The 14,450-nt window shown below is 39.5% G+C and overlaps 1 protein-coding gene across 1 annotated transcript in view; it reads left to right on the forward strand.

Moving 5' to 3' along the window:
* The first annotated feature begins 463 nt into the window (after positions 1-463).
* AK5 (adenylate kinase 5) overlaps positions 464-14,450 on the forward strand; it is a 90,819-nt gene continuing 76,832 nt past the window's right edge. The window contains exons 1-5 of the mRNA XM_061345122.1: positions 464-893; positions 2,654-2,840; positions 3,817-3,984; positions 9,856-10,025; positions 10,146-10,259. Of these exons, the coding sequence (XP_061201106.1) occupies positions 834-893; positions 2,654-2,840; positions 3,817-3,984; positions 9,856-10,025; positions 10,146-10,259 (699 nt within the window). The 5' untranslated portion in view covers positions 464-833. The remainder of the gene's footprint in view (positions 894-2,653; positions 2,841-3,816; positions 3,985-9,855; positions 10,026-10,145; positions 10,260-14,450) is intronic.

Raw genomic sequence — 14,450 nt, forward strand, 5'->3', positions numbered from 1 at the left:
GAGATGGAGCAAAACTCTTCACAACGACACAATGGTGGGCAAGAAGCAAACTGAGACAAGGGCAATGCTAAATGAATGGAAGAAAACCCTTTTCACCAAAGAGCCAGCCAAGCGTGGGTTGTCCAGAGTCCATCCAGATGCAGTCTCCATCCTTGGAGGTTCTGCAAGACGAGACTAGAAAAAGCTCTGAACAACCTCCTCTGACCTCAAGAAGTGCCCTGTGCTCAGTAGGTTGGACCAGAGATGTCTTCAGGTCTCATCCTGTGACCCGGTGATCACAGATCATAGATTCTCAGGAGCGATCATAGCTCATGGTCTTTTACCAGTCCAAAGCATACAAAATGCCTCACTATTCCAGAAGCCAAAAAACGATGCCAAGGGCAGAGACCTCTGTAAACGGGGAAGCATCCACCACCTCCCCAGCATACGCCCGTGCCCAGCCCTCTCTGCAGTGCTGCCACACACTCCCGGCGTGCGGGGCGCGTTTCAGGGCATCAGAGACAGCCGGCGCCTCCCGGGGGGTGGCCGCTCCACTCCGGGGCACCCTGCCCGCGCCTCGCAGCCAGGCTCGGCCCCCCACCGCCGGCACACCCTGAAACTTTCCCCGGCAGCCTGCGCACGCTCTTGCTTCCCGCGGGGAGAAAACGCGCTCCTTCTCCCTCCGTGCAGCGGGGACGGGGAGGCGGGCAGCCTCTGCCTCCCTCCTCTCCCCGCCCCGGCTCGCCCGCCCGCGGAAGCCTTCCCGAGGCTCCCGCATTGCACCGCCGCGCCGTGCCGGAGCTCGGCGCTGCCCACCCGCGCCCCGCCGGCCCCCCGCGTGCCCGGCCGGCGGTATGAGCGCCGGTGAGGCGAAGGAGTATCTGGCCCGCAGGGAGATCCCGCAGCTTTTCGAGGTAGGCGAGGCGGCGGGGTGGGGGGGGAGCATCTTTCGTCCCGTCGGGAGGGGGGTGCTCCGCGCTGGGACTCCGCGGCGGGCCGCGGGCTGAAGGTGGCTGGAAGGACGGAGGAGCCAGGGGCTGGGGCGCGCGTACCTTGCGCGAGGAACCGCGCCGCGGAGGGCCGGGGGGGGCTGTCAGGGGAGCGCGGATCCCGGGGTGGGGGCTGCGGCCGCGGAGCCGGCGGGGAGCTTCTGCTCCTTGCCTGCTGCACGGAGCCTCCGTGGTCGCACGGGGAGCCGGGCGGCCGCACCCGGCGCAGCGCTGCTGTTTGCCCTCCTCCAGAGCCCGGGGAGGCAGAGAACTTGTGTGTCCGCAGGGCAAAGGACCGCCGAGGAATGCGGGCGGGAGGCGTCTTCCAGGTTTTCTCCAGATTTTCATGAGTCTGGAGGAAGAAAAAAAACGCACAGCTGTTCGGTGAGGGTTGGTCTGGCTTCCGACAAGTTACCTGCTGCTCATGGTTGATAATTACTTCTCTGTGCAGTGTTGATTTATTTTGTTCCTAAGCAGACATCCTCCCATCTGTGTAAAACACACACACAGAGACGCTTACGTGTCTTCCCTGCTCCGTTCTGAAGCTAGACATCTCCTTATGTATTTGAAAATTACAGGACATGCACCATGCTAATGTTTTACTACAGCGTTTAGAATGTGAATGGTTTAACGGGAGCCGCAGACAGAACTGGTTTTCTGTAGAGGCTTAACGCTCGAGCTAGCAGTTTTTAAAAATCAGTGCACATCTGCAGAAATACATGGGTAGTTGCTGCCATCGGTTATGTAGCATAGTAAGGGCAGAGGTGCATAGGAATGACATCCTATTTTATAAATTTTAATGTGTGTAAGTAATAAGTACTGTATAAAGTGTAGATAACAAGGGACTGAGGAAATCCTGAACTGGAGCTATTTATTATAATGCCAACTGTGACCCTCAAGTTTATTTGGACAAAATTTAGTAATAGCGCAAAGGAACAGAAGTCACCGTGAAAGACATTGTTAAGAGGTTAGATGCAGTTGTCTCGTGGAGAGGTGAGATGATGACTTATGTATCACTTTGTCAAGAAAAATCAATTACTGTGCGTCAGAGCAGGGCCTGACATTCCTTCCTTCTTTCACACTCCAGATAATGCTCATAGGTGTGACTAGTGCAGAATTCATAACATAGGCAGAGGTGTTCTTAGTGGCTGAGAATGTCTTGTCAATTAGATCTGGCAGCACCTATGAACTTTGGGGTTGGGGTTTTTCCCCCAGTACTGATCAAGATGAAATTTGAGTATTTCTCATGATTTTTCATTATTAAGTGTTGACTCAAGAATACAGATAAGATACTTGTGGGTGCACTGGTCTTTAAGGAAAAGATACGTTCCAGTGGTGTAGTAGGCGACACAGAGGATGTAACTTTTGAGGCTGGCTTGTTCATTGCCAATGTGTAGATTTGCCAGGTGTAGTGCTAAGAAAAATGTAGGACACTTTTTACTATTTTCAGGTTTGATCACAGTGTAAAGAGGCAAATATAAAGACAAAGGTGCGAGCTTCCTGTCTGAATCATTCTTGTGACATTGGCAAACCAAACCAAACTAACAGGCCTCACTCTCACACATTTGCTTGAAATGGGGAGTCTGAATGTACGAGGAATATGGGGTTTCTCTGGGTAAAATCAAAGTGCTTGTTTTTTCCTGGCACCTATCATTATAGTGTGTATTTCTGATCTTACGTTGCAGAGCCTGTTGAATGGATTAATGTGTTACAAACCTGACGACCCAATTGAATATTTGGAAAGCTGTTTGCAGAAAGTGAAAGAGCTTGGAGGGCCAGAAAAAGTGAAATGGGACACTTTTGTCAGCCCAGAAAAGAAGACCCTGCCTCCACTCAATGGAGGACAACCCAGGAGGTCTTTTTTCAGAAATGGTAATGTATTAAATGTAAAAATTACTATATGCCTTCACTGTGGGTGGTTTTACATCCACTACTGAATTATTTTATACTTACTTGTATACCAGATCATGCTTCATTCTGATTTTCCTTAGGCAAAGGATTCAAGGATTCTGTTTCCTTGAGTTTTGGCATTTGCTTTTCTTCTCCATAATGGATGCTATGCAGGAGAGGAAATTGTAGTCTTTTGCAGCCTAATTATGGATGTTTGCAGTGTGAATGTTTAACACAGCAGTGGAGAGATTTCTCGTATCCTCCCTAAAACATTTGCAAAGATAGGGGTAAAGTTGACTCAGTGCACTTGACTTATATCTCGGTTCTTTTTGATGATGTACATACTTGCTTCAGTGCAGTTACACTAGGTTGTTTTTCTAGTTTATATGGGAGCTATGGGCTAATTTACTAAGTACAGTGTAAATGATAAACTCATAGAAAAAGGTGCATCTCAGAAAATCGAAGCAAATGCTATACCACTACCTATAATTATTTTATTTGTAATGTTAACAAAGAGTAATTAGCTCATCTCTCAGTTGCCATAGTTATTCTTCCTTGCCATCCAGCATTTCATTAAAATAATTAGCAAGAATACTGTCTCTATCTCTCTGCACAACATGTATCACCAGAAGAGTTCTGCTTAGTAGTATAGGTTATTGGCAAAATACAAGGCTTTTCTTCTCAGAAGCCACTGCTGAACTTGGGGTGCTACAGGCAGATCTCCACAGAAAAGCTTATGTACTCGTAAAGAAACACCAAAGAAAACTGAGTTCTAGTGCTTCCAGTGTAATAAATCAGCTAAATAGAGGCAAGGGATATTTACTACAGGAAGAGCGAGTACATTGTAAAATTTGGAGATACTTATGTTTATCATACTTATTTAGATCTGTGTGCACAATAGATTTTGAGTTTTCTGTGTATTTCCACACAATTCCCTGTTTATCTTATTGTTTTACAGTGATGCCTGATAATTCGAACTTCCCGTACCGACGGTATGACCGTCTCCCTCCAATCCAACAGTTTTCCATAGAGAGTGACACCGATCTCTCTGAAACTGCTGAACTAATTGAGGAGTACGATGTATTTGATCCTGCAAGACCTCGACCAAAAATTATCCTTGTCATAGGTATGAAGGCAGAGTCAGTTTGACAAGATTATATCTTTGTTATTTTGCCTTTTTATTTGTGCTGCAAATACACTGAACGCCTCTATGTATTCTAATACAGTTTTTCCATCTTCAATAGCAAATGGTGCAGTCCGATTAGAGTGTGTCAGGAAGTGAAATTGTTAGTGCTGAGGATATAGCATCCCAGCTGTAAACATTTTAGAGATGACAGTGAGCACCTGTGATCATGTTCTGTAAACTGCCTATCAGCAACTGGAGAGCTCATGGTTTGCTTACGAAGCACATCTGCCAGTTAGATTTAAACTAAAACAAAGCTGGCCCATGTATTTCAAGACAGCTCTACCATGTGAACCAAAGCGCTCCTCCAAAGCGTGATCCAGATCTGAACTAAACCACAATTGTAGTTGTACTCAAACCGGCTCACAAAAAAGGGTATTTAAAAATACTGGATAAGCCAGCTCAAAAAGGTGATAGGGAGCTGTTGACCTCTGTACTTAGAACCTTGAGAACTCATGTATGCCCGCTGGAGTGGGCACACGTGGTCACTAGTCCATTGCATTGATAAATTAGCCCCTACATCTGCTTGGCGAATGAATCGTGTGCTAACTTCATGGTCAGTGAGTGATCAGTTATCATTAGGTAATTGTTCTCTTTTCCCAAGTTCCCTCTTGTGTGCTGTTCAGTGTCCCTCCTAAGCAACTGGTATTTTCCAGCCTCAGACAGGCATACAGTTTTTATTAAGAAATAGCTGCAATTTAAGTCTAAATCAACATTTTATTCCTTTTCTGAATTTAAGCTTTCTGAATCAGTTTCTTTATTGTTGGACATAGTTGCCTTTTGAAATTTTATCGCCAGGCCTAATTCCCTGATTCTCTGAACTATTTAAATAATTACAGCAGAGGTGTCAGGTGGTGGAGAATCACATTTTTAGTCTGTAAAGCCTTATACATGTCGAAGAGAGATACTGCTTCCATAACAGAGAATAGTATGTAGAATAGTAAAAGAGACTAGGCTCTGCATGCGGCAGTTCTTAGTAATGTGATATTGCAATATACTGAAAACAGAAAAGCAGGCAGTTTTCTAGGTATTTCAGGTATGCAAAAAGAATTGCTTAGGTATTTCAATTTAGCTAAACTTTTGTTTCAGAATTACAAATCTCAACGTGCAAACGTCTCCATGTACCTTTGACCTATAAAGCTTGCAGTAGATGGAGAAGTAAAATATGCCTTTCTTTCATCTTAGTTAGCTAGCCTTCCTTTCATAAAGGAGAAAAACTGACTCCTTTTCAGTGACCACAGAAGGCTCTTAAGGCATTGAAATCTATATAGCTGTGTTGCAGTAGAGTAATGAATGAAGGTTTGATCTGAGTGAGATAAAGAGAGATTGGCTTTCACCCCTGGAACTGAGTGCAGGGGTATTTGAAATTAAATCCTTGAATGCCAGCATACAGCAAACAGATTATGGATTTTATAGATTTTTTCTTCCCCCATTTATATAGGGAACAGTATAAACAGTCTACAAAGTCTCTTTCAAATTTATTTTACAAATGAGTTTCTCTGAGTCTTTCTATTATAGTGTGATCTGTTAGAAACACAATACTATATGCAGCTTAGCAGCTATTGTCCAATTTTGCACAGTATCAAGAAAATTGCTCCCAAATTCAACTAGTTATTCAAAGAAGAATAATGTACTGAATGAAAGGGAGAAAATGAAAAAAATGCACTATTAATTTCAAGAGACAAATATTCTACACAAAAAAAAGTGTTGCGTATCTTTCCATTTGCAGAAGATGACAGTGAAAACTTCAGTTACGCAAGGATTTTATGTCTAACTAGTGATAACTAATCATACTGCCTAGCTCAGATGGTACCGGTCCCATTCGTTCGGGACTGAAATGAAGTTAAAGACCTGTCTTCTGCTTTGCACATTAGGTGAACTTTTCTTTAATAATGAATTAGCCCAAGATCTTTTTAATGCTTCCATAAAGATTTTTACAACTTTAGTTTGTGAAATCTATCATTCTTATAATGAACAAGGTAGCTCCAAGGCAAAAGAGAACTCACTTATAAAGGTTGGGGGGGGTTGAGTGCTTTTGTCTGTGCTAGCAGAAAAGTCTTCTGGTGAAATGTAAAGCTGCAAAGCTGCAAAGTGAGTATGTGACTGGATTTTAGGAAAACCAGGTGGAACCAGCCAGGATGGCACACATCTGAATCACTGGGAAATTAAATTTCTAAGGCATTATAACACCAGAAGACTAAATTGTGTTTACAAACGTGTTTCTTAGCAGATTTTGACAAACACTTTTTTGCAATTGATACAGCCTGAATACAAAGATCTTAAAGAAATAATGACCTGGTGGCATTAGCTCCGTAGTTCAGAATGTTTTTAAACTGCATTTAATAAAAAATATGTTAGTGAATATTAAAAGACTATATTTTCCTTTACAATCAAAGTTTAAAGGATAGATCAAAGATAGCACTGTCAGCCAGCGGCTGGCCAGTTGATTTAAATCCATTTACAGAACTAGATTAAAACAACTGCTTTAGTAAAACTTTGGGGCCTACAAATCATCACTTGAAACCAGTTAGAAAACATAATTTTAGATGCTGCAAATGTTTGCTAGTCTAGACATCTTCTAAGAAATATGTAAAATCATCACGCTTTTCTTGAATAATATATAGTCTCAGACTAAGTTAAAAGAATGGAAAACAAAAGTGATTTTTGTAAACAGTTTTTCAGTATGATTTATTGAACAGTCAGGAATGGATCCATAGTTCAATAAATTACAGAGATTTGCTGTGGGAAGTAATTTTGTCCTATCACTTTTCTCTTAATTTGTTACCTGAACGTTTCCCCTTACCTTGTAAATGGGTAATTGCACTTAGGGATTATCTATTGAGGGTTATTTTTGGATTAGAAAACCAAAATGTGTGAGAAGTTTGTGAATATTAAAGCAAACAATTTATTAGGTTTTTTCTGCTTGAAAATCAAAGTGCCAGACTACACTTTTTTCTTTTCTTCTCTTTAATGGCAAAGCAAAGCTCTTCCTAACAGGAGTGCGAAGTCTGTCTACTTGGTTTCAAAAAGTTTTTTTCAGCTATTTTATGGTTTTTACAGAGACTGATGTTTTTTCAAGTAACAGTAATGGTTTTTCTGGCATCTTTTGTATCGTTGTTGGAATGCAGATGCTATTTTCCTTGTCAAATTTTCTGTTTCTAATTTTCTACATTACCTATATATATTTTGCATCTTTATTTTCTGGGATGAAACACAGTCTGTTTCAAATGTGTCTTGAGTCTCTGGAGAAGTAAACTGAATTTCCTTCCTTAGAAGTTCTATATCTGCAGGAATTATGCACAGCATTGGCTCCAGTATGTTTTATAAACCCTTTGCTCTGAAGCACAGTTGCAACCAACTGCCCTTTTCTCCAGTAGCTAGGCCTATTGCCAGCAAATAAAGCTGCTTAAATTTATGTAATAAACAATACACATATGTATAAACACACACATATGTAAGATACATTATTTGTATCTTATGCTCATTAGATTGCAATACATGGCTTTGTATAGAGAGAGGGTTGCTTTTGGAAATCTTTACAACAGAGTGAATTCTAGGAAGGAGTAATAATCCTATTCATTCACCTGGAAAAATTTGCTCCATACAAACTGGCAGCAATCCTCAATTAGCTGCACCTTTAGTGCTGTTGTTTTTATCCATGTGAGAAAAAAAAACATTGGGAATCAGTTACTTCAAACCTGCTATCCTTCCAGATTATCAAGAACCTATTATAAACTGTAAACTACATGGAATTATCTTGTTTGAACTTTTGTCATACAGGGATGAAACACAATGTGAAGTTTGGTGAAATGCATTTGTCATGGAGAAGGCTGAGCGTGCCATTAGAGGGAGCGGGGAGAGCCAAAGCAGAATTGCTTTGTGGCCAGTTAAGTGGAGGAAATTATTCCTGGTATATCAGATGCTTGCGTATCTGCAAAAGGGAAACATCCTTTAGTCTAACGAAGAGGATAGCTTAACAGTCTATGAAAGGAGTACAAACTGGAAAAACTGAGCCCATCTAGATCACCTGGAAGAATTGAAATGCAAGATTAGCTGTAAAACGTGACATAATCTGCTGAAAGAACAGAGAAAGCAGATGACTTTCAGAAGAGAAACAGCAAGTGAAGTGAATGAGGGGAAAATATTTTTCAGTTGTAGTAGTTTTACTGTACAGAGATAAGATACAGTTTTTCTTTCATTTCTTTGCTTGTGTGTTTTAAGAAAATCTGTAGCTGTATTGATTAGCTGGTTGTTCCAATTAAATGCTTATATTTGCATTTATCTTAACCTGGCTTGATTTAAGCATTATTTAAACTAATTGGGTAATGCTAAAACCTTTTTTCCCCCAAGGGTGTAACTAAAGTGTGGGGAGGGTATGGGAACACCATAAGAACACACAGGTTTCCCTGCACATTCTCTTTAAGTGGGTCCCAATCTAAGTTACAAAGACCAGATGGAGAGCTACCATCACAGCAGCGGGATACAGAAGAGTTCCTAGTGACTACTGGTAACGCTGAAAGCTCTCTGACATGTAATATTGGGGCACAGGTTTGAAACTGGTTGCGCAGAGTGTCACACCATGTTATGAAGAAATAACTGCAAAGCTTGTCCTGCAGTCAAATCTATACTCATTATATAAATGCCTAAAAGCTGTTTATGGGTATAATAGATAATATAAGAAAGAATATGATTACTAACAAGAAGCTAATTGGATTCATATTTACTTTCATTACATTGTTGTATTTTTTTAAGTTCATAGAAAATTGGTATTTTAAATACATTTCAAGTCTTTGGCTGTTAAAATAAAATTCAATGTTCTTACACACAATTCCAAAAAAAAACAGCTACTAGTGTTGGGAATTAATATAAAAACATTTGTTTGGTTTTGCTTTGTTATGCTGTTCAGTAACACGCTTGTCTATATATAAGCATTTCCTTTAATCAAAACAATCTCCTGTTTTTTTATCCTGCGTTACAGTTTCTCTGTTCCTCACATCATAGTGTGCCCTTTTAGTTCAGACAGTGTCTGATTTTTTTTTACATGCATTCTTGATTATGCTGTCCAGCTGACCTTTGCTTCAACATTTCTCACTATGTAATGTAGCTGTTTTCTGTGGTTTCAATACCTACTCTTCCTGTGCTGTACTGAAGGGTCTCTTTTATTCAAGTTGTCCAGCAAGCTGAACCTAACAGATTGCTTTTCTATCAGATGCTTCAAGCATCAATACCAGAAGTATGCGTAGTTCAATAAAAGTCTTTGTACCAAATCACTATGGAAACATCTCAGCTGATTATTTAATATTTTTCTGTACTTTAAAATTAGAAAACCTCAGAAACTCATGCAAGCATATTTAGGAGCAGATTTTATTAGTTCCATTTCTTGACTAGTCCATTGATTTAATTGTCTCATTTAATCAAGTATGATTCTTACTGACATGAACACACTTCAGACTATCTGGTTGTCTTTGGATTCACAGAGGTCAAGAAGGGACCAGTTCATTGTCTGTTCCTCTACTAAAAATCAAGAAAAATTCCTTTCCAGGAGCAGCTTTAGAATGAGGTCAGGTCTAAAAGAGTGTGTTTGGTTTTAATTTACAAGTAGCTTTGTATTCCTTTTTTTACTTCATTTCGCAAACTGTTACCTTTGCAATCAGGTGGATGAGAGCCATTTCTAAGGGCTTGTAACAAGTCATGCAACTGTGAGATTTGCTCTAATAATGGTTGGAAAATTGGTGATGATAACAAAGATTTAACATGTGCTTGGGTACTTCAGATGAAAGGTTAATTTAATGTTTTGCTTGTAATTAACAATAGGTGGCCCAGGAAGTGGTAAAGGAACACAGAGTTTGAAAATAGCAGAACATTATGGATTTAACTACATATCAGTTGGTGAATTGTTAAGGAAGAAGATACACAGCACAAGCAGCAATAGAAAATGGAGTCTAATTGCCAAAATAATTACTACTGGAGAACTGGCCCCTCAGGTACAGTGTATCCTGTGTTAATGTTTACTTTTGAAAAATTTGTACATGCTGTATTAATGTGCACCATCAAGAAAACCTCCTTTACAATATGAAATAAATAACTTCTTTTCTCTGTGTAAGGAAACAACCATAACTGAGATAAAGCAAAGATTAATGCAGATCCCTGATGAAGAGGGTATAGTGATCGATGGATTTCCTAGAGATGTTGCCCAGGCAATCTCCTTTGAGGACCAAGTAAGAGATTGTTTTTATTCTTAAAATAATTTACATAACTTTGCAAGACTTAAGCTTCTTGAAGTCATCGGTCACGGTCAGATTCCAAGAAAGGCTAGATGTTATTTCTAACTGAGCATTGCTCTTTAAATCCCTGCAAGTTCATAATTGTAGGTTGACTAAACGTTATTCCTTTGGTTTATGTTATATTGTGTCCTGGCTAAAGGCAGAATATTCTGTAAAAAGGCAATGTGATAAGATAACCAATAATCCAAGCCTTTTGTCTCAGCTATGAAAATCTCCTCTCAAGATGAAGAAGAAAATAACATCGTCTAACAGTTCCTATTTTTTGTATCTTAGTGATTTAGAAAGGGAAGAGACATTACATTTCCATATCTATTTGTCAATTTAATCTACATTGAGAGAAACATACTTAAATCGATGTATACCTTCGCAACGCTTTTAATCTGAAGTTTATTGCAATGCTTTGGAAAGACTGGAATAAAATAAGGGTTAAAACTGCCCACGTTCTGCAAATTTTTGTGAACTAGAAATGATGCTCTTTTCTTAGAAATTCAGATCATTTTGATAACTCTAAACTACAATTCTAAGGTTTAGTCAGCTAAAACTGTATTCCCAAGTTCTTCTCACATGTTGTTTTCATGTGTGTATTTTAAACTAATCTAAAAATACTTAAATTCAGTGGAAAAACAAACAGCTTATGTCATTTTCTGATCAAACACTGTTAAAATAACAGTTATGGTCACAAGTAAAGGTTGCGGTTTCAGTGCTGAATTTTTAGAGTGCCTCATGCAGAGTCTCAAAGTCCATCACAAATTCTGGTGTGCTGTCATTTCTGTTCTTTGAGTTCCCAGTGGCATTGCCAAGACAGAAAAAACAAAACAAAGCTGCCAATGAGGCATTTCATTAGCGTGCTTTTATAAGGTGTTATTCTGGGCAAAATAAAGAAGACTAAACTGAGGAAATTAAAGGAAACAGGCAAAATAGTTATTACAGAAAATAGTCAATGGTTGCCAACTATATCCCTTTATAATTAACAAACTATTTTATAAGTGAAACATCAGAAATTTGGGTTAATGGTCACTTCCTTGCCTCGTTTTTATTGTCCAGTGTATTGTGTGATAGTGTGACTTGAGTGCATTTCTTGGTGCTATAATTTTGTGATGACGTTGGTTTATGAAAGAATGGGTGATGTGAAACAGGAAGAACTGACAGGAGTTAAATTAAGTGCTTTGAGTTACCCTAGGGTCAGATTCTCTTTCTACAAAGGAAAACCAGTTAAACATTTGCGCACCCATCACAGGGTCCATTAGTAATACCACCAAGAAATGGAGTCCAGGGGGTAACAGAAAAAGCTCAGGCAGTGCTGTAGAAGAGGAGAAAGATGGGTACTATATTTCATATATGTTTGAACCTTCCCTTTATACCTTTCTAATATGTTTTTATAGTACTTCCTCATTTAACGTGAAGCATTCTCCTCTGCCAGCCTGGTTAGCTCTTGTTGACTGTAGAAACCTACATGGAAAAAAGACTGACAGAATGTCAGCTGATAGAAATCCTAAACTTTGGCTCCATCTTAGTATGTGCTATTGCTTCAGGGATCCTGTAGATTGGTTTGTTTGGGTTTGGGATTATTTTTTTTTCAGATTTAGTCATTCTAGACCCGACCATATTTTCAGAGTCTGTTTCTTTTCAGTCTAATGGGTTTTGCTGCATCATACTCCTTAAGGCCTGATTCTTCCTGAAAGACACGACTGTGTCTCTAAAAAAAATCCCAAAGCACTTTATATAGGACCACCTTTTAGCCTTATCTGTACTAAAATAAATATGGAAAGGAAATAAAGAATCATAGAGCTTTTATATGAACACAGGAAAGAAAATCCAGTTTACTTAAGCTCCCCATTTTCACCTTTTTTTGCAGCTGACCTCTCATATGAACATATATAAAGCCGTGGAAATAAATGTCCGAAGGATCTAGATATGCCAACATAAACCATCTATTTAATCCAGTGGGATATATGCAGTATTTTAGCTTGAATTTATATTTTAAAGAAATAAAATATGCTTGCTTTTCTTTAAAATTCTTTTAATAAGCCATAATGCTACACCCATAAGTAGGAAGGCCTTGTGATAAGGAAGGGGGACTATCAGCAGATGTGGTATCCATTTGCCTTCATGGGATGAGGCTGACAGTAATCCATAGTACGTCAGGTTGTTTACATTAAGCATGGTAACACTTTTAAGGCCCTCAGAGATCCCTCAATGGGAAACACAATTGAGTTGTGGAGAATTCAGTAATTAACTGTTGTGATGATTTGTGTAGGTCTGCAATTAAAAATGCTGCGGGTGTTTTCCACGGCAAGATGAGAAATAATTAGTTTTAATTTCAGTGTTGCTTAACTAGTAAGGCACTTTATAATTAGAAGACCTATTAAGCAATGGAATGAATATCCCTCTGAAGAAAATGGTGAAATCCCACAAAATGCAAATAGTCAAATCACATTATTCTGTAATTCATATTTCTTATTTTTACAAAGACACCCTGTGTAGAACAGAGATATGTTGATAAAAAGTGCTGAATAAGAACTAATTCTTATTGCAAGTAATAATTTTGTCATGGGTGAATACTCTTACAGATAGCCCCTTTAAGATCATTGCATGCTTATGTACATTAAAACAGCAGAAAAAGTTGTATGACACAAGACATTTTAAAGGTTACACTTAGGGAAACTGTCAAAAGATGCATGAAGTAGGAGTTACTATTTATTTAACTTGTTTTTATCACTCATGATCCCTTCATAGCTGTTAATTGTTTTGATTACAAGGATTCTAAAATGCAGTTGTGTGCTTTTGAACAGAGACTTTATCATTTGTTCCATAAAGGAGCTAGAACACTTTTGGATTTTATGATGTGAATTAAAATAATGATGGTGAGTTTGTACAAGTTTGTACAATATGCTGCCTTTCTCAGTTCTTCAGCCATATAGGATATAAAGTAGATGGCAGTGGAAGGAATGAGCAGCAGAGACAAGGGTGACTGTTCACTTACCCTTCGTCATTTGAGTTTGATGGAATGCGTATTCATCTGTAACCCCATGTATTGTGGTTTAACCCCAGTAGGCAACTAAGCACCACTAAGCACCACACAGCCACTTGCTCACTCCCCCGTTGTGGGATGGGGGAGAGAATCAGAAGGGTAAAAGTGAAAAATTTTGTGGGTTGAAATAAAGACAGCTTAAAGCAAAAGCTGCATGCACAAGCGAAGCAAAACACGGCATTCGTTCACCACTTCCCATTGGCAGGCAGATATTCAGTGATCTCCAGGAAAACAGAGCTCTGTCACACGTAACAGTTACTTGGGAAAACAAAATGCCATAACTTTGAACATCCCCCCCTTCCTTCTTCTTCCCACAGCTTTGTATGCTGAGCATGATGTTATATGGTAGGTATCCCTTGGGTCAACTGGGGTCAGCTGTCCCGGCTGTGTCCCCTTGCAACTTCTTGTGCAACTCCAACCTACTCACTGGTGGGGTGGTGTGAGAAGCAGAAAAGGCCTTGACTGTATAAGCACTGCTTAGCAATAACAAAACCAACTCTGTATTATCAACACTGTTTTCGGCACAAATCCAAAACAGAGCCCATACTAGCTAAGAAAATAAAGTCCCAGCCAAAACCAGCACATCATGGAAGCTTGAAATAAGCAAAGAAGCATTCAGTTTAAAAGCAGCATTTTCCACTGTATAGCCTTTCCCCTTTGCCATTGTTTACACAGACAGAAACAGACTCCAAAAATATATATAGTAATCCCAATAATGAATTGTAGGGGCAGAATATGGAGGACAAGTTATTGAACTGAATGTAAATAGAGATGAGTAATACAAGATATTCAGACAGTAATCTGAACAAATGTGAGGGAAATAGGAAGTCTGTAAACAAAACAGGCTACACAAACCTGACATCATTATAGTTCAAGAGAGCATATTGGGTCTTTGTTGATTGTAAGAAATCTGTGTTGTTTTATTACCCATATGTTCCTTTTTGTGAGTTTTAATACAGTGGGATCAAGAAAGTATCTGAACCAAATTTCACATAAAGGGCCAGGAAGTCAAAACTTGGTGTAGATATGGGGTAGCCACAGTGGTCAATGAAAGGAGAACCAGGAGAGAGCCTGTACAGTTTTTGGTCTGAGCA

This window comes from Neopsephotus bourkii, unplaced genomic scaffold (genome assembly GCF_033783945.1).
Source record: "Neopsephotus bourkii isolate Nb327-2 ecotype Australia unplaced genomic scaffold, CSIRO-AGI_Nbou_v1 NB_234, whole genome shotgun sequence".
Classification (NCBI taxonomy): Eukaryota; Metazoa; Chordata; class Aves; order Psittaciformes; family Psittacidae; genus Neopsephotus; species Neopsephotus bourkii.